Here is a 25666-nt window from a genome sequence, read left to right on the forward strand (position 1 = left end):
TCTGCCTCCCTAGTGTAAGCATCAAATGAAATAAGGCATGTGGTGGCCCTTTGTAAATTGCTGAAAAGCTGTGCCCGTATGAGGTATTACTGCTATCAAAGTCAAAACACGGTTCCATTGTCCCATTCCCATGGAAAAAATACTTCCAGAGGGGTGGATATATTTCTCTAACATGGGGAGCTCTGGTTATGCCTGAATTGAATGGTGAAAGTAGAAGAAAGCTAAGGACGTCTTTCTGGGATCATCTGCAGGATCAGACATGGTGCTGGGTGTGGAAGCTGGGCCTTCTCTGCTCTGCTCCCCACCTCTTTCCCACCCTCAGACTCTAGCTCCGACTCCTGGACTTCCTGGGGGATCTGCCAGCAGCCTGGAAGGAATGGCTGGCTTGTTCTGGTGGGCATAGCGACAGAAAGGGAAATCGGGGGGCAGGAGGTGTGGACTGCAGGGGTGAGAAGCTCCCGGTACCTGCTGTGGCTTCCTTTATGTGGCAGAAGCCAGGCCTGACAGGTTGCTGTAGCCTGTGGGTCTCCCCAGCGTCCAGCTGCTTATCCCAGGATTTGCCCAAGAGCGAACAAGAGTCCCAGTCCCCAAATCCACCACCCGTCGAATGTCCAGACGCCCTGAAGAAGACTGCAGGAAGCAGAGGAAGCAGGAGGAAGGAGATGGTGGGGGGGAGGAGAGGACATGGCTGGTGGGGCGAGGGGGAATGAGAGGAAAAGAGACAAGAGCAAGAAACAAAGAGCCCTGTGCAAGCCAGCTGGAGAAGGGTCTGCTGTTCAGATCCCCAACTCAGGACCTTTTGAATTAATGTCAGAAATGGGAGTGGAATTTGATGAAGTAGGACAGAGCTCCTGGGGACACCAGCATTGAAAATGTTGGGGCAAAAGAGGAACCCATGGGGACTATTCAGAGAAGCAGAAGCAGACCCTGGAGCGCTGTCCGGAAGCTGGGGCGGGCGCGGGCGCGGGCTGCTGCAGACAGGCACGCCAAGGCCGTGGAAGGCAGCGGTGGTCCCCGGGAGACGGGAGGAATTGAGAGCTGGTGTGGGGGTATCGGCACAGTGGAGCCACAGGTCCTGTGGGCCAGAAGTGAATGGGAGGTGACAGTGGGGCATAGATAGCATTCAGCTCTTTTCCAGCGCTTGGCGGGAAGGGAAGGGTGGGAATATGTAGTTGCCTGAGGACCGAGCATAGTCATGTCCTCCGTGCACCCTGCGATGTATTTTTTTTTCTTCCAAACTAGATTTTAACCATGTCAAGGGTATAATGTGTATCCGCTACTTCTTTGTTTCCTCTGAAGCTGGCTGATTACCAGATCGCGTAAGAGGTTGTTTGCTTGTTTCATAAATGTTTGCTTGTTTTATAAATACTTCTTACTGGATCTTGCTGTAGCCCTTATTCCCTCCAGATTCTGGCTAAATGATTCTAACAGTGATCACTGGATGCTGAACAATTAATCATGGCTGAGCTTGGTTCCTATGAATATACTTGTTTTGTTTTAAAAGCAAGATTTCATGGAAGAGAGTTTGGCAAAGAGAGAAATAAGGGGATTCTTCGAGTACCACCAAGTTCAGGCAGTGAGTTTATATTCCAGCATGTGTTAGGCTGATGATACAATTCTCTGTTTATTGAGTGACTGGACTCATGCTGTAGTTATAAAATAAAGGGCTAAGGCTGCATTTTTACTTCTCAGAGATCCACACCTCCCCACTCTCTTTCAAGCAGAGGCAGTTAAGAGTAGGGACTCTGGAGTCAAACGTCCTGGGGTCACCTCTGCCAGTCAGCAGTTGTGCCAGGTAAGAACCTTCAGGAGTTCTCCCAGGGCCTTGCCTGGCCACAGCACAGATGGTCTGAGTGTTGCAGACCTTCTGTGTACATGTCTGCGATTTAAGTAATATGAGCAGGTCACTTAGCCCCACTGTTTTCAGCTTCTCTAGCTAAAAACTGGGGCCACCGCTGGCTCCGATTTTAGGGGGCCGATACAAAGATTCAATGAGATAATCCATGAAAGATGCATGAAATCGTACCAGACATAGGAAGGGTCTGATAAGTGTTCATTATTTTTATTATTACTCCCATTTTTTTAAAGTTTTTAAATTTATTTTGAGAGAGAGAGAGAGAGAGAGAGAGCGAGAGCGAAAGAGCACATCAGGGAGGATGGGGGCAGAGAGAAGAGGGAGAGAGAGAATCCCAAGCAGGCTCCACACTGTCAATGTAGAGCCTGATGTAGGGCTCGAACTCACGAACTGTGGTCATGACCTGAGCTGAAACTGAAGAGTCAGACAGACAGCTTAACCAACTGAGCCACCCAGGCACTTCTCCAATTAGTCCCATTTTGTAGTAAGGTAGTCACTTTGGTGGGTCCCCTTGCTGGCACTCAGGAAGGCTGGGATTTAAAAACCAGCCGCTGAGTGCCAGTGGCAGACAGCAGGAGAGCCGTGCGCACCAAGGACTTTTCCAGGGAGTGCTAGGGATTCTCAGATTGCATGGCCAGCCCCTTGGAGGAGCGGTCTCTCAGTGGGGTGCTGAGTTGTCCAGGGCCTTTCTTGCCGGAGGCATGTGTGATGTTTGGTCCCTCCTGTGCCCATTGAGCATCTTTTGTATGCTGTACCTCCCTTGGATGCTTTGGGGAAACACAGGGAAGAGGAAGTGAGTGACAGTGCTCTTATTGTTCACACACCATCTTACCGAGCACTCCAGCTGCGTTATCAGCTTGTAGACAAGAAAGTCAGGCACAGACCTTAGGAGAATGCCCCTCTGCATTGCTGGAGAAGCAGTATATTTAGGCAAGGCCAGTAGGGAGCCCTGTCCACCTGTGCACAAAGGGGTTTACATGTGGTCATTTTCCTTGCAGGGAAGTATATAAGTGTCTTCCTGCTGGTGTTCATTGGGTGTGGCTCTGTAACGGGCATCCTCCCCGGGAGTTCCATGCCATCTCCCTTACACGGCCCTGGAACCCTGTGCGTTAGGTACTAGTATTGGCTCCATCTCCCAGAGGAGGGATCTGTGGCCCAGAGAAGATGAGTGTCTTGAAGAAAGGCACAGTGATGAGTAAGTTGGCAAGCGGGGCAGGCACTCAGGCGTCTGACCTTGGTCTTTCTCCCACTGCCTCTTCTCTGGGCACCCCTTACATTCCCAGGGACATGTGCTTTCTCTTCCCTGCCTGCTTTTTTTTTTTTTTTCCCCCCCAGGACAAAACCATGTTATCCTAACTGGCACGCTCGGGGCTCCCAAAGGCTCTTATCTCTCCACCAACAAAAGGCATTCTCTGCTGAATAGGTCACCTGGCATTTTAGATGCCCGCTCAGTGCCACAGAGATGAGTCAGCGGTGGTTTGTGTTGTCTCCCTGATGGCTTGCTTTTAATTCAAGTCCACTTGGGACTAGGAATGGGAAAGGGAGAGGCAGACATGCATACAGCTAAGTCAAGGACTAGAGAATGAGGCAGGGTGATTCTGGAATGGGAGTCAGGAGATGGGCAATTCTGATAGCTTAAAGACCACTGGCTTGTGGGGTGCCTGCCAAGTGGACTAAGTCGAGTGTCTAGAGTGTCTAGTGTCTCCATGCGAATGTGGGTGATGCTTATCCCCTGTAGACTTTTGGGGTGTGGTTCGGGATCTGACACTTCAATTCCCTGAACAGGGGCTACGGGGATGACTTTTCTGGCATCTCTGTGTTTTCGACAATGCCGGGCCCTTTGAGAGCTGATCAGAAACCCCAACTGCTGTCCTTTTGAGAACTGGGGTCTTGGATTGTGTCAATGTGGACTTCCTGGTTGTGATGTGGTGTTGTAGTTAAGCAAGATGTTACCCCGGGGGACACTGGGTGGAGGTTCTGAGGACCTCTTACAGCTCACATGAATCTATAATTACCTCAAAGTAAAAAGTTAAAAAAAAAGGGTCTTTTAAATACTGCATACTTCAAAGGAGTTCTTTATTTGAATTTCAAGGCGCAGCTCATTTACTGTGCATATGACACCTTGCCAATATCCAGTAAATAAAAAAACAGGATACCAGGCCACCTGGGTGGCTTAGTTGTCTGGGCAACTGACTCTTACTTTTTGGCTGCTCAGGTCGTGGTCCCTGATCCCAGGATTGTGGGATCGAGCCCCGCATCGGGCTCCACGCTGATAGTGGAGCCTGCTTAAGACTCTCTCCCTCTGCCCCTCTCCCCCACTCATGCTCTCTCTTTCTCCAAAAAAAAATTAAATTAAAAAAAGAAATGAAGTGCTGATACATGCTCCCACATGGACGGACCTGGGAGAGATGATACATGAAAAAAGCCAGATACAAAAGACCACGCACTGTGTGATTCCATTTACATGAAATATCCGAAAAGGGCCAGTCTACAGAGACAGAAAGCAAATTAGTGGTTGCCCCTGGGGCTGGGAATGGGGAAGGGCGGCAGATGCGAATGACGCTTCTTTTTGGGGGGACGGTCTCCAATTCGATTGTGGTGATGGTTACACAGCTCTGTGACTAGTCCAAACACCACTGCATTGTACGGTTTAAAGGGTGAATTGTGTAGCATGTGAATCACATTTCAATAAAGCTGTTGAAGCATGTCGGGTCTTTCGACAGTTTTAAGAGAAGTAAAAATTGTCCCTTGGAAATGGCTGGTGTCTTCTAGATGCAAGCACTTCCGGACGCTGGCTGTAAGTTCTGAGTTCAGGACACTGCCCTGGGGCATGTTCCCTCATAACCCAGACTCGCAGGCCTCCCACGGAGCCCACAGGGTGTTTTCCGAGTGTTCATCCCGGGGGAATGAAAACTCCGTGTATGCCAGACATCTTGCCAGGTGCTTTCACCCACACTTCCTGAAGCCGCCTGCAGCCCCCGCCGCATGAACTTTCACTCCCGTGCTTTGTATATGAAGCGATCGGGGTCCCAAGGAGGATACACAGCAGGGCAAGAGCCGGGTCAGAACCCAGAGCTCTTGGACCCCAGGGTCATTGTCTTTTCAGCTCCTGGTGGAGGGCTGGGTTGATGAGCTCTCCCTCACGTCTTACATTACGGGGAGAGGGGTAAAAAGTCAGCTGCAAGGCCAGAGCCAGGCTCTTGCAGGGACAGCTGAGGAGAATCAGAAAAGGCCTGGGAGCTCCATGCAGATCCTCTGCAGGCTTGTGTCTTCAGTGGGTCATCTGTGCTCCCTCCGGAAATGAGGATGACATTCTGCCCTGTGCCCTGGGGCAGCTCTTCCCAGGAGAGGGGTCCCAGGGAAAGGACTGTGGGAAAACACGAGGAGGCTTTCCATGGACACGTTTCTGAGTGTCATTCGTTTTTAGAGGAAACATGTTTATTTCCCTGGAGCCCTCGGCTTGTCTGTATCCGGAGTTTTCAAGAGTTCGTAACTCTAGGAGCTGTTTTTGGACATGGAGGGAAGCCACGGTATTCCAGCCAGGGAACTTGATGTTTCTTTGTAAATGGTAATGCTATTGTGTAGTAGAATGGGGTAAGATGGGCATGAGTGAATTGAGGTGCTTGGAGAAGAAAATGGGAAAAGATTTGCCCTCAGTGATCCAAAGGCAGACCTAGCAGCTCCAAGAGAGATGATTAAAATCCAAATTCTCGGGGCGCCTAGGTGGCTCAGTTGGTTAAGCGTCTGACTTTGGCTCAGGTCATGATCTTGTGGTTTGTGAGTTCGAGCCCCACAGCAGGCTCCTCACTGCCAGTGCAGAGTCTTCTTGGTATTCTCTCTCTTTTCCTCTCTCTCTGCCCTTTCCCAACTCTCTCTCTCTCTCTCAAAATAAATAAACTTAAAAAAATACAAATTCTCATGTTCCAGCCCAGACCTACAGAATCTGAAACTCTGGGGAGCTCTCGAGAATTCTTAAACACAGTGAAGTTTGAGTAGCTTAGCACCAGACCACCTTACATATACTTGAGGTTGAACTTGAAAATCTGGGCACGTTCCCAGCAGAGCACCTCCTTTAGTGCTTGACCTGATCTTGCAAGGAGGCATGTGAGCTGGAAGGGAACGCTTATTTACTTATTAAAAATGTTTATTGAGCACTTCCTCTATCCAGGGACTCAGTCCCTCCTCTGAGGGAGTTTACATCTTAGCAGGGGGAGTCAGATAGCAAACTAGGAGGAGTGATGCAGAAATACTGCAGATGAGGATGTGACATGTAGCCAGTGAGGAAGAGGCAGGGATACCCAAGCAAGGAGCCCGGAGAATGAGTTTCCAGAGAGAGAAGTCTGCTGGTGGAAAGTCCTGGAGGTGGGGAAGATCTGGTAGCTCCAGAAATGGCCAGGGACTGATGGTGATGAGCCAGGGGGAGGGGCAAGAGTGTGTGGTGGAGAGAAGACACTGGATCCACAGGACCAAGGTTGGGGGCGGGGTGTTTGAATTTGACTCTAAGGTGGTAGACAGCCACCGAAGGATCAACCGGCAGAGTGACAGGATCTGGGGAAAGATTGGAGCCATCTATCTGGCTGCTCACGTAGGCTGATGTGGCGGGGCAAGTGAGGAAGCCAGGGGCGTGACTAAGGAGACTCTATCCAAACTGTGTTTGCAACAAAGTCATATTTTCCTTCTCCTCCACCTCCTCTTCTTCCTCCCCCCACCCTCTTCCCCCTTCTCCTCCTCCTCCTTTTCTTTTTGCAGGGCATGGGGTGGGGCACAATTTTAAGAAAATTGTAATTGTTTTACCAGGGTTTCTGTTAGCATTTTACAGATGGAACTGGCTTGCATCACAAGTGGACATCCTCATTGCTTTCGTTAGATAACACTATACATATTATAGTACCAGCTAGGCATTAATTATATACTGCTACTTACTAAAAAAGTACATTTCATCAAAAGGGAGTTCAGCTCAGATGTGCACATTTTCGAGATACACAAAACCAAGCTCGGTTGATTACAGTTGAGCAGCGTCTGCAAGATTTGATCCATTTCAGAAATTTGAGCTCACTAGATTGCCTGGGCTGGCATTTTCTTAGCCAAGAACTACTTACCTGGGTGTAGGAAATCCAATATTTTATTTAGAAGAATGATTCATTGCCTCAGGGGTCAGAAGTTTTGGGTTTTATCTTTTTTTGTTGCATAAGTTTGATTTGACCTTGGACAAGTCACTGCAGTTCATATTTTCGTGTCTCTGTGTAGAAGATGGGTAGTAATTGTTCTGGTAAACCTCTCGTCATCGGGGTAACTGGGCGAGTGCTCTCTGAGACGTAGAGATACAGTACCTGTGCAAAGGCCCTGTGGCAGAAGGGAGCAGGAACGAAAGGTAGCCCATTTGGTTGGGGAGCAGAGTGCAAAGGGGAGTTGAGCCCGAGTGATGTTGTTGAGGTGGGCAAGGGCCAAGCTGGGTAGAGCCTTGTAGACTTTGTTGGGGACTTTAATCTTTATCTTAAGAGCAATAGGAGACTGCTGGAGGGCTGAATAGGGGAAGGACAGAAGATAGATAGATATGCTATTTCATTTAGTCCCCATAACAAATGTGTGTGGCAGTTAATATCCCCATTATAAGCCAGCACAGAAACTTAGGGTAGTGGAGATTAAGTAGCTTACCCAAGAGCCCTCAGCTGATAGGTGGTAGAGCCAGGAGACAAACTCAATTCAGCTGGAGTTCAAAGTCCCGTCTCCCCTCTCAGCCTAACTCAATAACAATATAACAATAACCACTGTTTTAAAAGACGCTTTGAACTCTTAAGACGAAAAGGTCCCCCTTAGATTACAAAGTGGTATTATGCTGCAGAAATACGAGCGGTGATGAGAGATCGGATACGCTGGGGAAATGTTAAAAGCCTCAGTCTGCATGGCGAGGGTCCAGCATCTTCAAGTTCCTTGCCGTCTGGTGGGAGGCGGGGGGCTGTCGCCACACAGAAAGGTTTGGCAGCTCTGGCCGGCCATCCTACACTGCCATTGTCCATAAGGACTCATTGTCCGTGAAATGTGCCCGAGGTACGTGCTTTCAGGGACTCTGAACTGGGCCATCGGATCTGGGCAGTTCATGCGTGGTTTCCTTGGAGTAATCATGCCATGCCGGGTTTCTGCTTTCTACCTTCTCCCTCTTGGGGAGTCCATTGGTTTAAGTGGATTCTTAGAAGCTGGATGTAGAGATCACCATCTCGAGTTTGAACCCAAGAAGCCTTATTCAAGGTTGCAATGGGAAAATTGCCGCTGACCCATGGCCCTGCAGCCTCCTGTGGATGACAACAAATGTCTGTTCTTTTCTAGTTGACCATGTCGTGCCTGAGCCGGGGACAAGCCTGCTGGCAGCCTTCGACCAGTGGAGGGAGTGGGCTGACAGCAAGTCCTGCTGTGACTACTCTCTGCACGTGGACATCACTGAGTGGCATAAGGGCATCCAGGAGGAGATGGAGGCCCTGGTGAAGGACCACGGTAGGTTATACTGACCACCCCCTCCGGGAATATTTCCATTTTGGTGCGTGACTTGGCACAGTTCTCCGAAGGGAAGCTCTGGGGATAGTGCTTCTCTGCCTCCCCTCCATACCTTCGAGGAGAGAGGGTCGGGCTGCAGCCGGTGCCCATGGGGGTGACCAAACCCAGTACAGCAACGGAAGCTTGTGTTGACAAGAGAACCTGAGCCTTACCAGGGGACTAGTTCTTATGTAACAGCCACGCACAGCTTGCCGGTTTGAGGGAACCACAACCAGCCAGGTTGGAGAGTTGAGGCCATGAGAGTGATTTGCCCTCAAAGGATAAGAATGCTTCTTCCAGGGAGGATTCTGGACAGTCCTTGGGGGGTGGCCAGGATGCTGAGTGGAGGCTGCAGGCAAGCTCTTCTGCAAGCCCACGAGGACCAGGATAGATTTGAGGACTCTGGACACCCTGAAAGGTCTTTTTCATCCCAGAGGACTATTTTAGGGAGTAGGATTCCAGGGGTTGGGCCCTGGAAGATTCCCAGGGAGGCTGGAGGAATCTGGACTACCTCAGGGTCTCTTTGGGAATCTTTTGCCCTGGGAATTTGGGGGGTACTGCCAAATCACATCATCTTCTGGGGTCGTCTTGAGCTTGGCTACAGACTAGACTCCTAGGGTGACATGTTGACCTCAGTGGATCTTAACTGTCAGGGGCGCGCCTGTTGCTTTTGGGTTCTGAGACGTGTAAGCTCAGAAGTTCCATGAGCTATGAGTAAAATAGCAGGAGGGAAATGTCTATGCATGGATATGCTAGGTATCCATAAATATGGCAGAAAACACCCAGAATGAAAATCTAGAGTCTTGGGTTTATTTGTCTGCTCTTCCGCCCACTAGCTTGGGGAATTACTTAATATTTTGAATCTCAATTTAAAAAAATTACATGAAGGTATTGGACTAGATATTCTAAGATTGTTTCTGGCACAAAGGTTCTGCCTCAAAGAACGTAAGTTACCCTTGACCTTTCTCACTTTTGGGAAAACTGAGTCTTCAAGGGTTTAACTTTCCATACTTGAATGGAATGGACTCCAAATCAGGCAGGAGCATCTCCATAGCAACTGTTGCCCGGCAGGAGAGAAGGGCTGGGATGTCCTGAGCCCTTGCACCCGGGCAGCGTCCAGCACCCCCAGGCGGCTTGAATTAAACTCCAAGACTAGAAGGTTGTCCGTCCAGTTGTTTACCATCGAGACGGATGTCAGGCAGGGCTGTCTGGTGTGGTGCCGTGGGAGGCAAGGACTCTGAAATGCCAGGGCGAGAATTGCAACATCGGCTTGTTGGACCCTTTCTTACTTAACAACATTTCTTAAAAGCAAGCTTGGATGGAAGGCTGTTTACCAGAGAAAAGACAGTTAATCTAGATCTTCATCCACAGAATATCCTAATCCATTTTCTTCTTAAAGTCACAACAGTGGGGGGCAACTTTTGTTTTTATTTTTTCACTTTTTAAATTGTGGTAAAGTACAGCATGACATAAAATTTACCATCTTAGTCATTTTTTAAAGTTTATTTATTTTGAGAGAGAGAGAGAAAGCAGGGGAGGGGCAGAGAGAGGGAGAGAGAGGATCTCAAGCAGGCTCTCGGCTGTCATGGCAGAACCCAGTGTGGGGCTCTAGCTCACGAACTGTGAGATCATGACCTGAGCCAAGATCAAGAGTCCCCAGGCGCCCCCATCTGAGTCAGTTTCAAATATGCAGTTCAGAGGCATCAGATACGAATGTTCTTGTACGTTGTTGCACGGCCATTTCACCGTCCATCCCCAGAAGCTCTGTACCGATTAAACACCAACCCCCCAGGCCCCTTCCCCCATTCCCTGGCAACCCTCGTTCTACTTTTTTATTAATTAAAAATTTTTTTAATGTTTATTTTTGAGAGAGAGAGACAGAGAGATAGAGAGACAGAGCTCAAATCAGTGAGGGGCAGAGAGAGAGGGAGACTCAGAATCTGAAGCAGGCTCCAGGCTCTGAGCTGTCAGCACAGAACCCGACACGGGGCTTGAACTCATGAACCGCTAGATCATGACATGAGCAGAAGTCAGGCACCTAACTGACTGAGCTACCTGGGCACCCCCACAGCCCCCCTCCCATTTCTACTTTGTGTTTCTATAAATTTGACTTGTAAATGGAATCCTGCATATCTGTCCTGTAGTGACTGGCCAGTTCCCTTAGCGTAGTGTCCGCAGGGTTCCTCCACATGACAGGATTTTCTTCCAGCTGCAGGCTGAGTGGTGTTCTGTTGTATGGCTGTATGACATTTTGCATATCCATTTATCGGTCACTTCTGCCCCTTGGCTGTTGTGAATGATATTGCTGTGTATTTGAATGCTTGTATAAGTACAGGCAAATTCTAATTTCGGTATAGTTTTAAATTTAGAGAAAAACCATCAGGGTACTAAAAAGAACTGCTGTACCCTCTTCCCACATTTACCAATTCTTGATATTTTACCCCATTTGCTTTATTCTTATCTGTCTCCACCTCTGTCTCTCCCGTCCTTCCTTTCTCTCCATATATATACATACATGCATAGTATTATCCCTTTCTTATTCGCTTCCAGTTTGTTTGATTTATTTATTAAAGCCCTGTCTCCACCTCTCTGTTTTGTCTGTCTGCTAGGGGTAAATTCCTTCCTGGTGTACATGGCTTTCAAAGATCGCTTCCAGCTAACCGATTCCCAGGTGAGGAAAGTTGCCTTTTCTGAGCAGGCTTCCGGCATTTGGTACATCTGGGCCAAGGCCGTTGTCTTGCAAAGCTGCCTCCGGTGTATGTACGCCCCTTAGCTTGATGGGAAGTGGCTGGGGATGAAATCCCGATGTAACTCTTACCTTTGGGGAGGGTCTGAAGCCAGTGTTCCACCCGGCCCTGGGGTCACCCTCAGAGCTGCCTCTGTGGGACAGCAGAGCCCAGAGATGTACTCAGAGCCACCTCAGCAAACCCGGCCGAGTGCGGGTGTCCTCCGTGAGCCTCCCCTTCTCCACATCCCTGTTGATTACCGAGCGGCTGGAAGCCTTCCCCTTGGGGCACATCCAAAGAGCCAGCTTTAATAGTAGCTGCAGTTGGTGCCATTTCCGACCCGTGTGGCCAGCTGGGGAGTGGCTGTACCTGTGACCAGGAACATGGACATCCCTGTCTCTGATCCCTCCCCCCTTCAGATCTATGAAGTACTGAGCGTGATCCGGGATATTGGCGCCATCGCCCAAGTCCACGCAGAAAACGGGGACATCATTGCAGAGGTATGGTGCATTCTTCCTCATCATCTCCATGACCAGCAGGGTGAGCGGTGGGCTCGGGAGCGAGAAGCCACTTCTGTGGCTCAGCTGCAAGGAGGAGGAATGGGGACCTGGTGGGACTGCCCTGGGCACACTGCTAAAAGTCTCACCAGTAGCGTGGATGTCAGTGACGTGTGCCTCTCTGCGTTCTGTGGGACACACGGCCTGATCCCTTTGCACAGAGAAGTCGCTTCTCTCGATGCTGTAGGGCAGCCGCCTGTGGGGGGGCAACATGGCCTCCCACATACAGACATTTTACACTGTGGCCCAGGGCCCGGCACGCACCGGCTCTCAGCATCCCAGGGGAAGAGCCGAACCCCTGTTCGGGCAGGCCTGGGGACAGGGCACGGAACGCTTCTCTGCACGAGGCCCTGGCATGGGGGCCGAGTGGTCATCTTGCCTGAGTAAGTTTTTGGGTGAAAGGTCTCTAGCAATCAGAGCGTCTCAAGTCCAGCTCGCCCTGACAGTCGGGCTTTTGTTTCCCCTTGCAGGAACAGCAGAGGATCCTGGATCTGGGCATCACGGGCCCCGAGGGACACGTGCTGAGCCGGCCGGAGGAGGTGAACACCTGTGGGAGGTGGAAGAGACGGGCAGAAGGAGGAGAAGGGGGAGGCACTGGGACTGTCCCGTGCACTCTGGGGATTTACACATCTTCATTCTGCGCTTTCTACTGTGCGCACACGCGTACAGTGCACACAGACTGAGAGACAGATACACAGACGGAGACAGAGACACGGACCCTGAGACACATACTCAGACACACAGACCGAGGCATAGCCACAGAGACACAACAGACTCAGAGATAGACACACAGAGACATAGTCATTGACACACACAGACTCGTCCTTCCTCAGTGGAAGGACAGAGCCTATTACATCTTTAGTACCGTCTGGTCCCCCTCCTGGCCATGGGTTCCTTCCACAACCATCCAACCTTCCCCTACGTGCTGAGGAGCCGCGGAGATGAGCTGGGGCCAGCCAGCACACAGGTGAGGGAGATTGCAGGTGACTTCTTTGGCCCCTGTGTTAGCTGCGTACTGCCTCTAGGGCTGGTGGACAGCGACTCTGGGAGGAGCTTATAGGAGAGAGAGGATGGCACTGTCAGTGGCTGATGCTCAGAGTCCCTGAGGTTGGTTTTGTGCACAAGTGTGTACTATAACACACACACGCACTTGTCCTTGCTTATGCACACACCGTATTGCTCATAGTTACGTTTGCATGTACACACTCACGTATGCACACATATATACACTAACGTGCACACACCGGATCACTTGTTCAGACACCCTGAAGGTTCTTTTCTGTGGCATTTGTTTCCCCTTCGGAGCTGGCCTTGGCGACCACTTTAACCACGTTTCCCTGGACAGATCTGCTGGGGTGACCGGGTCGGCAGAGGCCAAGCTGGCCACCAGCGCCATCTTCCTTGGACTGGCTGGTTCTGATTCAGTCTTGAAATGGTTTGGGGCTCAGGCCTTTGAACCGCAAGGACTCCAGGACAGGTAGAGGAGTGACATGGCTCTTGTGGCGCTTGCTTGCTTCTCCTTGAAAGAAAGAGCCCCGAGAGGAGCCAGGCACAGTGCCTCACAGTTAACCATTTCAGCCTGACAACCGTCCGGTGAAGGAGAGCAGACACAGCCCAGCCTCCTTTGCACAACTCCAGGGGGCGCCATTCACATAGGCTGCATAGCTGTGTCCCAGGAAGCCACTGACGTTCTGTTATCTGCGTGTGGTGCCACACGGAGTTGTGCTATGGTGACTATTTCCATGTCTCTGAGATGAATGGCAAGGTGGCATGAAGTGAATGACTGCCCTGTACTGGAGGGCTAGTGTCCTGCCTGCTCCCCTGGCCCCCCACCGCTTTGTGTGTACACACACACACACACACACACACACACACACACACACACACACAGACATGAGCCCAAGCTCACCGAGAAGCCCATGGACCCCATAGATGGTGACACCTGGGGGTGGGTGTACTTGGAAGTTTGCTCCCCCCTCTATCCTGGGAGTGGGCTGGGGGCCGCTCCCGCCATTATAGCTGTGCAGGTGTGCGAGACTGTGCTGCGCACTGAGAGGAGTCAAGGCCGCTTACCTTCTCACCCGAGGCTACTTCTGAGAGCCATGCCCCTGCAGAAAGTGTAAGAGCCTTCGCAGGGGCTTGCTTTCCCTCCTCCTCCTGTCTGCTCTGCATCCCCGGGTCCCTGCAGACTTGAAAACAGAAAGCAAGCCCGGGGGCTTACCGAGCAGGCAAAAGCTATCGGAGGAGAGTTGTTCTGGTTTGCTGTTTTGACCACAAGAATCAAACCCATTTTTCCAGGATGGGACACCAGAAACGTCCCTCCAGCAGCTGTTGGCCTGGAGAATTCAGAATCCCCCATGGTGGAGTATGGGACCTTCCCAGGGGGCTGGCAGGTCTGGAGTGCTCCCATTCGAGGAGCTCTTGGCTTTTGGGGAGGGTCCTCTTGCCTCACGAACGGCTGTTTTGGGGGCTTCTGCTTTCCTCTGCTTTCCAGGGCCATCTGCTTCTCAGCTGGTTCAGAGGCACCTGCTCTCTGTCAGCCGCAGTATTTGGTGCTTTCCTCGAGCAGGTGCACCCTTATGACAGCCCCGTGAGCCGCCGGACACCAGCTGGCGCCTTCTCCCTCAGCTCCCGGTGATGATTTTTCAGTTTGTCGCCAGGAATCTGTTGTTAAACCCTCTGGGGGCCACAGGGAGAAGAAAACAGGGAACTGTGCTGAAGGAACTTGAGCTTGACAGTGCAGTTAGGGAGACACCGCCTGTACATATGAAGCAGTAGTTAGTAACATGCATGTAATTCCCTCTCAGTTGTGTGAGATTGCTTGCCATGGTCTCCCTGCTTTCAGCTAAGACTGAGAGGGACACTAGGGAATGGGGACATCTAGAAACCACCTGTCTATCAATGGTGCCTGACATATATGATGACTGGGTCCTGTCGGACAGCGAGATGAATGAGAAGGGGACTGTGGCTGAGCTGGAGAGGAAGAGAGAGGTGGAAAGTAACTAGGCAGGGTAGACTGTGACCCGGGCTCTGGGCGGAAAGACTGGCATCTGGGAAGTAAGTTGGGAACACGGGGGTGAGGGCGATGCTGACCAAGAGTCTTTCCCAGAGAAAGGAGCTTTCTAGCTAGGCCTTCGGGAACTGCCGCCGGGCAGGCAAGCAGTTGGGGGATGGAGCCACGGAGGCGATGTAGTATCTAGACACTGTGTGTACAGACACTGTTGTGTATTCTCATTCTGTTGTGTGTACTGACAATGTTGTGTGTTCTGACGCTTGTGTGTACACACTGTTGTATGTTCTGACACTGTTGTGTGTACTGACCATGTACTGAGTACCGAGACTGTCAGGTATACACACAGTGTTGTGTGCTCTGACACTGTTGTGTGTACTGGTCAGGTACTGACTACCAACACTGCTGTGTATACACAGTGTTGTGTGCTCTGACACTGTTGTGTGTCCCCAGACAAGTGGCTTTCCTCTCTGGATCTTGGAATGCCCAATCTTAAAAATCATCAAGGCCCGATGACCCCCCGAATCCTTGAGAGCTCTATAATGAGACAAATTTTCTTTAAATTTTAAGCAGTAGTACCATTTTCATAATATTTTAGGTCAGTTATTTAAATCAGTCCCCCGCGTGAAGGGCCCTGCACAGGTACACACAGAAGGGTAGGCCTGGATCCGTCCATGCTTCTGGGTGAAACACAGAGAGATGGGCTGTAAGGGACCCTCTCTTTCAGTGAGGGGGCCCTGTAGTTAGGTGTCTGCCACCGCCCGGCATCTGCTGGGGCAGGGGTGGGGCCAGAGCTCACCTCACAGTGAGGGAGCCAATCCAGAGTGGGCCCTGGGAAGCCTGTCCCAAAGGGGTAGGCCCCCCATAGAACTGGCACTTTTGCTCCATTTACTCCCTAATTCGTCCAATTTCACATTCCAGTTCACCCAGGACAGTCACAGGCCATATCCATTGCCCCCATGCAGTCGTTAATAGTGCCTCTGTTCACTTTCTGAACGATTATGTGGGCCAATAAATTGTGTAGTCACTGGCACTCGTGGGAAGCCATGAGGATTCTAGATGAGACCTTTCTGCGCTTCACATTGCAGACTTCTGAGGTGGCCGCCGAGATTCAGGCCATCCCTCTCTGTGCCTTCCCGGGCCAGACGTACTTCTGTGGTAACTGGAGTCAAGGAGAGGGAGCAGATATTCTAGGAATTAAAAACATTTGGACGATTAATGAGCTTTTCCAAGAGCCATTTGGTTTGCCTTTGAATTTTGAGACCTCTCTCTTCACAGTTGATTCCTGAAAGGGCAAACGTGAATGGAGTTGTCTTCATTTATTAAATTAGATTACCAGTTAATGCAATTATAGAGCCTTCGCTCTTGGCCACGCTCCTGTGGAAACTTGGTTAGCTAAGATAATTCAGTTAGGAGCTCAGCTATTTCTTGCGAAAAATAGCAGCTCCTTACAGAACGGCCTCGCGCTCACCATTAACGGAAAGTAATTCATTTGTTCGGTAAACGTGCTTGGGCAGCTGGCTGTCGACGAGACTCTATGATGGGAATAGATGTCCCACTGGAACTACGTCGGGGGGTGGGGCCCAGAGGACTGAGTCATACCCAGCCCCTGGCTTCAAGGAGTTGGAGCCACAGCTTTCCCCACGACTTGAGAGGGAGCAAGAGGCTTTTTGAGATCCATCGTTCTACAGCTCCAATGTTCCTTCAGTTGCCCATTCTAAACACATGTATGTCTGTAAGGCACACCTTGATCTCAGTAGTCTGACCTGGTTGGGTATTTAGCAATAATCACTTGGGGTTGTTGAAATATTATTCACTGAAGCATCAGGTTCAAAGAATCCTCTTATTAGAGCAGCTCCGCATCTCGTGAGGAAGGTGGACCAGTCTGTGTGCGCCTTGGACGTGTATCACGTACTGAGGACTGTTGCTGGACATTCTGGCCAAGCCTGCTCCATTCCCAGAGCCCTGTGAGGTTGTACTCTTCCTTGGGTTCATATCTGGGGGTCGGACAGAAGCCCAGGACAGAAATCTCGCCACTGAATTTCTCAACTCGACCATGCAGCGGAGCAAATGCACTGACTTGGAAGCAGCTTCCCTGCCTGATTGCTTTCTCACATGCACAAAGCATAAAAATCACCCAGAGCTGTTAGGACTAACCACCTTTCTGGGTCCTATCCCCAATGTTACTGATCCTGGGGGTCTGGGAGCCACCTGAGGATCTGAATTTCTCACCAGCTCCAGGCTGATGATGTCATAGGTCTGCTGGGCACTCTTTAAGCCACTTGTCAGGTCATTACCACCCACCAGTGCTGAGTGACACTGGGAGAGTCACATCCCCCTCCTGGGGTGCCACTTAGGGTAGAACTTGGAGGACACGGCAGCCTCTTGTTCCTCTCGGCCTATCTCGGAGATTGAGGTTAAAGACGGGCCATGGAGTGGGCACAGTTCTTATGTTCCCATATTCTTCTGTAGGTCGAGGCCGAAGCTGTGAATCGCTCTATTACCATCGCCAACCAGACCAACTGCCCCCTGTATGTCACCAAGGTGATGAGCAAGAGCGCGGCGGAAGTCATCGCCCAGGCCCGGAAAAAGGGTGAGCGTTACCTTACCCGCTGTGTGACTGCGGGCAGGTCAGAAAGGGAGAAGGGCTCCGTTTCCAGACCTTCGTGCCAAGTGGGCTGCTTTTATCACGTTCCAGCATTAACCTAATTACCGCCGAGCGAGGCAGGGAGCTCCAGTTTCTCTCTCCATTCCACCGCGGCCGCCTTGTCGGTATCTATTTAAAGCCGCCCGTGCTACAAAGAGTGGGTGGGCAGGCGCATTTCCCTCCTGCCCCCGCTTCTGTAGGAAAGTTGGACTTACTTTGATGCAGTCTAAATAAACTCGGCATATACACAGATGGCGTCAGCCTCCATCTGCCACAGAACCCTTCTGGGAAACGTTCTATTGCAAAACGAGTCCCCGCTCCGTGGCTGGTAGTGATTTCTGCTGGGGTAAGTAAGAGAGGCTCGTGGGGGCGCAGGGCAGGGGATTTGGCCCCGGGTCTCCTCATGTCCGGCTCTCCGGGTGCTAGAGTCATTCCTTGTAAATTACATTGATGTGTTCTGGGCTGAGGCTGGTGCTGTTAGAACTTAAGGAGTCCACTGAGAAGGTTCTTGGAAACTAATTTAGTAAGTTTCTGCTGCTGCATCCAAAGGCTGTTCGTGAAGCACCTTATACATTATGAATACAGCAGAGCCCTCTTGTAATCTGCGGTAGACCGTGAGTTTGCGTAATCACACCACGTGTCCTGTGCTGGGTGTGGCTCCGCCTACAGCCTGGTCGCGTGTAGTTGACTTTGTGAGGCTGCATCTGGCCTGATCCTTTCTCCCTTAATTTCTGCCTAGCTTCCTCCTGGTGTCTGTCTGTGTTTGCCTGTCTCTCTGTCTCTCTCTCTCTCTCATTCTCTACCTCTTTATCTCTTTCTGTATCTTACTTCCTCTGTCCGTAAGGGAGCAGTTGGACCTCTGTGCTTCTGTTTCTAGTTCCGTGTGGGATGTGATCCGCATACGTAAGGAGCACGGTAGTTTTTCACTGGTGGGTGACTTGGTACAAGACCTAGAACAAATTGCTCAATGACCAGTGAGTCAGCCTGTCCCCAGAGATGATGGCTTCCAGATGGACCCAGCAATTCCTGCCCGGGTTCCTTGGAGCTCTCCCCGGGCCTCTGTCCTTAGGCTTCTCAGCACAGGGTCGCTGCGTTCCTAGCTTTTTGGGAACCTGCCCTCTGCCGGCGGCTGCAGGAATTGCCTTTTTGCAATAAAGAAACATTCCCTTAAATAACGTCATCCATTCAGAATCCTCTCTGAGTTGTTTTTTCTAGGAGCCACTGCGGATGATTCCTATCAGTGACCCTCCCTCACCTGGGCTCTTTGTCACCCAGGCACATGTTTGCATCAGCCCCAAGCAGCACCCAACAAGAATCACAAAACGGATGCTTTCACAGAGCCTTGGGCTGCTTGGCACAGTGTCTGGAAAGGGGAAGGAAGTTAGGGAGCCATTCCTTTTATTTATTTTAGTAACCATCTTGGACCCAGATGATAATAATAAACAAAGAGTTAAGCAAACATTTTAACATAATTTTAATATAATTAGACATTCCATTTAACCGCATGTAAAATCCGAGGCCTTGCTCTCTGATTCAGATTTTCACTTATCCAAATTAGAGGATGGAAGAGTCTGTCTCTCACGAGACCCTGGCCCCAGCAGGTGGAGCTAGCCCTCCCTGGTCTGGGGCACAGAGTGCTGGCCTGCAAGCCAGCCCTGCTGGCAGTTCCGAAGCTTCTCCTTCCTGTGCCTCAGTTTCTTCATTTGAAGATGTGGAGCTGATGTATGTTATTATAGAGTCCAGTCCTGCTCCAGCAACGTATGACTCAGTGCCTGATGATGTTCCTCTGTTGTCCTTAGGACTTTGACTCTGTGTGTGTATTGGGCCATGAGCACCAAGAAGGGACTACCTCAGTCTCTTTGTCCTAGAACTTTCTGTGTGCCCGTCCCAACTGTGCCTGCATCCTGGTTCCCTGGGGTTGGCTCTTGCATTCAGACTGTCACCCTTTAGTCTGTGAACCCTTTGCGTGAGATGGGCCTGAGCTGCCAGAAAGGAATTTCTGGTGCCTTTGGGTGCTAATGAGCAAGAATGTGAGATTCTTGCTTGCTTGTGGGCTCTTAAGGCTCTTTCCATCTTGTTGGAACTTCATGACAACGCTGGGGGGCAGCCTGGGCAGGAGCTTTTGCACTTTGTTTTACTTTGCAGCTGAGTAAACTGGAGCTCAAAGCGAACGAGTGGTGGAATCAGGCTTTGTCAGGTGCCTAACTTCAGGCCTGAATATCCATGTGAATATCTTCTTTACCTTCATGCTTTTAGATTTTAATATGCAAAATGCTGGTACATGTTGGGGTTCAGTTTCTTAACGAACCTCGTAGAAACCAGAGCTTGACACTGAGGAGAGTCATGCATAATACAGAAGCAAGGATTCCCAAACAACTGAGAAGGAAAACAGGATACGGTCGTGTTACACATTTGGGCTCTGGGATCAGTGTCCTGTCCTGGATCAAATCCCAGCTCGCTGTGCACCAGCGTGTGATGCGGGCAGCCCCCTTAATATCTCTAGGTCTCATTTTCCCTCCTGCAGTAGTGACTCATCTTGAAGGGCAAAGATGGTGTCTAGGTGAGATAATGTACATAGAGACATGTAATAATTGTACCCACTGTTCTCATGACTGAGCAGCGAAGGGCTGGTTAGAACTATAGCAAAGATGCCCGCCGACCCAAGGTAGGGGTTTTCTGCTAAGGATTCTTTATCTCAGCTGCGTCCTTGTGGTCCCTGGTAGGAAGTGTGAGGCGCTGTCAACTTTCTGCTGCTCCATTTCTTCATATGTAAGATGGAGAGGTTCTTCATTCATTTGGCAAACTTTTTTTTTTTTTTTTAGTATTTATTTATTTTTGAGAGAGAGGAGGGAGGGACAGAGAGTGGGACAGAGGATCAGAAGTGGGCTCTATGCTGACATAGCGAGCTGAATGTGGGGCTAGAACTCAGAGGCCATGAGATCATGAACTGAGCCAAAGTTGGACGCTTAGCCGACTCAGCCAGCTGGGTGCCCCCTCAGCAAACTTGGATTATGTGATATTTCAGGCCTTGGCGCTGGAGACAAGACATGGTCCCAGCCCTCGCCTCCTTCACTAGCAGGGGCAGGACACATGGACCCAAAGTCACAGTGGAAAGTGGTCAGTGTTATCACAGAGCGGTGAGCCAAGTGTGGTTCGAGGGCAGAGAAAGGAAAGGGACCAGTGTTTACGGACATCACCCCGCCTGTCTCAGAGAGGTCAGGCTGCCTGAGGGCACCCAACATGTCTCTACAAATGAGAGCTGTTGGAAGACCATGATTTTGTCTTTTTATTAATGTCTATGTACCTCCCCACCTAGAAACTTGCTGGTCCTAAATCTAAGACAGGACGTAGAAGGTAAGTGAGAAAGTGAGATGAATAGAAATGAGACCATTTTCCACACACACGTGACCCAGCACGGCTGCACACGGTCTTCCCGGAAAGCCGGATTTTCACACGTCGTGCCCTCTGTTCTGTGCCACCTAGCAGGGCCGCATATCATCAGCCCCATTCTGCAGATAAGAAAGTGAAGACACAGCCCAGGAAAGACTGTTTTGGACAGTTTTTTACTCTTCAGAAGAACTTAGACATTGGTCGATTTAATAAGGCTCCTTTTCATGGAAGAGAAATTAAAATGCAGAAAGTAAATACCTTGCCCCCAGATCATCCAGCCCATGGTTCCAGACTCCTGGCCACCTCTCTCCCCTCTGAGGGTCTAGTGTGGGGATTTCTCTAGAATGGGCTCCCTCAGACTACACTTTGTCCACAAATGAACTCAAGGGTGTCTGCCAGTATCTTCTGTATATGAGTGAAGCGTGGAGGTAATGCCTGGTAGCCTCCCCATCGACCTCCTCCATCCTCCTCGCCCCACCCCTGTAACCCAGATGTGGAAAAGTTTAGAACATCTGGTGACGGTTGAGAGATGTTAAACCCTGGGAACCCACACTTGAGTCGATACTTCCTGTGCCCTGTGGGCCAGTAGGAATGATTCCAGCATCATGAAAAACTTGGGTTCATGGAGACTGCGAGGACCACCCCAACTTGGGGGGGAAGCCTTAGTATTAAACTAATGTGCAGCCTCACAACCTTGAACCCAAGGAGTGGCAAATGGGTTGGCTTGCGCCTGTGATAAAATCCCACTAAAATCTGTCAGGGTGTTCAGAGAGACAGAAGATTGATAGATGTAGGAGAGAGGGAGAGGAGTGGGGAGGGAGAGAGAGAGGAAAGAAAGAAGAAAAAAGGGGAAGAGAGAGGTGATCTGAAGGAATTCGCTCTTGTGAATGTGGTTGCCGTCAAGGCTGAACTCTGCAGGGTGGGCAGGCAGGTTTGGAGACGAGACTCTGGGAAGAGTGGATGGTGCAGCCTGGCCCGAAGGCTGTCTAGAGGCCGAATTCCTTCCCAATCAGTGCCCTGGGCAGGTTGGGAAGTCAGCCTGTGTGGTCATGTGCGTGTGGTATCCGGCCAGCTAAACTCGAAGACTCCTGGAGATAAGGCTCTCTTTCAGCGCAGACATAGAAACTCTCGGGTCGTTTGTATAGCACTTGGGCCGGGAGCTTGAATTCCTGGACTCCACTTTTTCTTTCTCCACTTTCTCCAGCATCATTAGGAGCCACCAGGCAATCTGCTCTACTCAGTTTGACAAAATATTCTAAGGAGTCTGGTCAACCCAGACTTAGCCTCTCATGATAAGTGTTTATAAGGAGTATCCAGTGGTGGTATTTTGTGCATCTGTTTTGCCCCACCACGCCACTGGTAGTGCTCTCTTGACGACTAGAAACAGAGGCGCCTAGTGCCTTTAAATTAGATCAGATCAGAGAGGCAATTCTAGAAGCCCCGGAACCAAGTCAGATAACTTTTGATTTTGTTCCTCCGAAATCAGTCTTGGTACCAAAATCTGACAGGGTTATCCATGGACAAGCCCTAGGCTGTTGCGTTCTGGCCTGGGCTCTCTGACAGTCAAGAGAGAGGGAGAGAGAGAGAGAGAGAGACTGTCCCAGTTGGTTTTATTCTGTGCTTTTGTGGCTCTGTTCCTTGGTTTCTACTCTGCATTTATGCTCTTGCTTCTAGTTAATGGGGTATGACTGAGCTGTCGGAGCCAGGAACTGTCACACATTTCTAACCCCAGCCTTGCATTTATTCTTCATGAATGCACTCGGCCCCAGGCTCGTTGTGAACAAACACCACCCGAAGGCCCCGGCCTTTCCTGAGAGCCTGCCAGAAGCTGGCCCGGGGTCACATCCTCCACTTTAGCCTCTCCCTGGAGAAGAAAATCATGAAGGCCTCAGTGCTGCCAAGAAAGAGGGTCAGCAGAGGAGTGTGGAAAGGCCATTTAAGCCCATTTCATGACTTATTATTATTACTGGGAATTATTTCTGGCACACAGGTGAGTGGTGTCTGTGGTCTGACTGAGGGCCAGAAGCTCGTCCACAGCTCCCTCGGGAACAGTTTTATAAAATGGGAGCAGGACCCTGGGGAGGTACTTGGGGGGTCATCAGTCCTGGTGGCAGAACCACCTACCTGTGCACCTCCCTCTTCCGGGAGGAGGAGCCTTCTACAGGATGGTTTAGCTCCTTCCCCACCTTTGGGGGCTAAAGAAATCACTGGAAGGCCAGCAAGGACCTCTGAATCCCTTGAAATTGGAACAGGACAGAGTTGGAATGAGCGATGCGATGCCTCCCTCTTTCTCCCGTATCCCCACCTTAGCGCCGCTCTGGCCCAGGAGTCCTGGCTCAGCCTCTGCCGAAGGAGGCAGGTTCTGGCCCCCTGTTCCGGGTTTTCCAGAGGCTGCAGGCTGGCTTCATTCCTTCGCGGGGAGGTGCGCATTCCCAGGCGCAGTAAGAACAGGGGCCCAGCCCAGTCTGAGTTGTGTTTTGCAGAATGAGCTGAAGGCCACAGTCAAGGGCACTCGCACTTTTGGGTTCCAGGAGGTGTTCCAAAAACCAGCTGCCCCTGTGCTAAAGCTTCCTAAGGCGGGACTGAAGGGCAGGTTCGGGGAGAGGGGGAGCTGTTGCAAGTAACGGGGAAATCCGGGAAATGCTCCTGCTTCACCAGTGAGTTTCAAAGATGGGCTGGCCCGCCTCTTTCTCTGAGCAGTTCCCCCCTCTCTAACCTCTGCCCCAAGCAGGAAACCTTTAGGGTAACAGATCCTTTGTTTTCCTAATGACTTGCAGACACCTCCCCTCCTGGCTGGGTCCTGAAGAGCTATACTCTGGCTCAGACAGTTGCAGCTGAAGTGCAAACCAAAAGCCAGGAGCCTCAGGTCCTGTGAGAGCAGAGGGGCTCAGCCGCTTGCATTTCCTAAGTGGCCCTGGCAGCGGCAAGGCCTGCTCCTTGTGCGGGGTTTTTCCACTTCTGGATGAGCTGGGGCAGTTTGGGCAGCCGCCCAGCTGGCTTTGAGTGGGTCAGGAACTCAGGAGCCCTTTCAGATGCTTCTAAGCTTTGGCCCTTTCCTGCCTGGGGGCTTCCTGCTGTGTGAGGCTTCCCCCGGTTCTGGAGCCCTGGACTGGTTCCTCCTGCCTGGGGATCCTTACTGATGACCTCAAGAGAGCTGCCTGCCCATGGCCTCTAAGGCTCCTGGGCTGGTGGGCAGCTCCTTTGTGAAATTCCTGAGGCTGGAGGGGGCCGGTCTAGAGGAGCAGAGAGGGTGTTGTGCTGATTTGTCAGGACAGAGGTCCTTGGAAGAGGCTGGGGAGGGGAAAGTAGGCGAATTCCTGATTGGGAAGTGTTTGACCTTGGAGGAGAGGGAATCCTTGGGGGACTGTTGTGTGGCTGGTTGGGGGAGGGCAGAGGGTCAGCCCTCCCTCTGATAGGAGGAGGCTAGGAGAGACACATGCTTGGTGGCAGCAAGGCTGGCTGAAGTGAAATCCCAGCCCTGATGCCTTCAACTAAGGAAGCATTACACCCTTTCGTCAGTTTGACACACATTTACTGAGTGCCTACTATGTGCAGATGGACCACTTTTCTTCAGGAATTCTCCTTCAAGTGGAGAATCAAAAAATCCCAAACTGGGTGATTATTGGATTATTGGAAGGGAGGACCAGGTGAGTCGTGGATGTTGTTGAGAAAGAGATGAGCTTTGTTTGATATGACACTGGATAATGAAGGGCCTTAGATGCCTGAGGGAGGAGTTTGGTTCTATTCCTGAAAGCACAAGAGCTCCATAGAGGTTTATGCCAGAGAATGTCTTGGGAAGATTATGCATAGGGAAGATCATTCTGGAAGTATCTTGGGGAATGAGCAGAGAGGCAGGGAAGAACGTTTGGAAAGCAAAAGTAAACCTGAAGTCCAATTGGGAGGCTCTGTTGGAAGAGGCAGGGAGAAAGGAAGAAGGCCCGATGGAAGGGAAGGGACATGAGGTGGAAAGGGAAGGTTGTGTTTATGGTGCTGAAGTTCGGGCATTCAGTGGGTTGGTGGCTCCTGACTTTCTGGCTTGCACCTGGATGGACAGAGAAGAGGACGTGATTTGAGAGAGCATCAGGGAATCCACATTCTTGGACAATGTGTTAAGTTGGACTCATGCTTCTGGACACATTGACGTCTCAGTAGCATAAGTGTACAGAGTCCTTTATTTCTCAGCCTCACCAAGTCGGCGCTGCATCTGGTGTCTCTTAAGGACAGATGCCTTCAGGTAGTGACTTGGGGGATCCAGGCTGTCTCTTGGACCCATCCGGACGTATACAGGTTCTCAAATGCCTCAGCCTGCTGATACCATGTCTAACTTCCTCTCTCAGCCCAGGAGCCAGGACTGGACAGTGCCAAGGGGGCTGGGCAGTGTTGGGAAGTAGAGAAAGTGTTTGGTGAGCAACGAGGTCAAGTTGGGGGTCACCCCAAATAAGAGTGTTGACAGCCCTTGGGACTAGGTCCTTGGGTGCAGTCTGAGCTGGGGATTGCCAGGAGACGTGGGAATCGGAAGTGCAGGAAGTGGGAGAGTGTGTTGAGTTTCAAGAGCGGGGCCCAGAGGTGGAGTCTTGGGGAGCGCATGTTGGATTGGTGACTTTGGCTGGTGGATGTGTTCGGCCATGCATGTCCTTGCCTCCAAGACGGGGTGCGAAGGACGGTGAGCCATTGGCCAGCTGCCAGGCGGTGTCCAACTAAGCTTTGTCTTTCTGTGTGTCAGGAACTGTGGTGTATGGCGAGCCCATCACCGCCAGCTTGGGGACTGATGGCTCCCACTACTGGAGCAAGAACTGGGCCAAGGCTGCCGCTTTTGTCACCTCCCCACCCCTGAGCCCTGACCCAACCACTCCGGACTTTCTCAACTCCTTGCTGTCCTGGTGAGTCTTGGTGACACGTTGACACTCCCCCTTCTCAGGCTTTCCTTGGACCAGACTGACCTGCCAGGGTCCA

General features: G+C 50.9%; 1 protein-coding gene across 2 annotated transcripts in view; it reads left to right on the plus strand.

The window, feature by feature from the left end:
* The window catches only part of DPYSL2 (dihydropyrimidinase like 2), a 135983-nt gene that overhangs the window by 100373 nt on the left and 9944 nt on the right, over positions 1-25666 (plus strand). For both annotated transcript variants that reach the window (XM_029938108.1, XM_029938116.1), the window contains exons 4-9: positions 8180-8344; positions 10993-11054; positions 11529-11609; positions 12137-12205; positions 17149-17269; positions 25437-25593. In XM_029938108.1, the coding sequence (XP_029793968.1) occupies positions 8180-8344; positions 10993-11054; positions 11529-11609; positions 12137-12205; positions 17149-17269; positions 25437-25593 (655 nt within the window). The remainder of the gene's footprint in view (positions 1-8179; positions 8345-10992; positions 11055-11528; positions 11610-12136; positions 12206-17148; positions 17270-25436; positions 25594-25666) is intronic.

The sequence above is a fragment of the Suricata suricatta genome, chromosome 1, assembly GCF_006229205.1.
Source record: "Suricata suricatta isolate VVHF042 chromosome 1, meerkat_22Aug2017_6uvM2_HiC, whole genome shotgun sequence".
NCBI lineage: Eukaryota > Metazoa > Chordata > Mammalia > Carnivora > Herpestidae > Suricata > Suricata suricatta.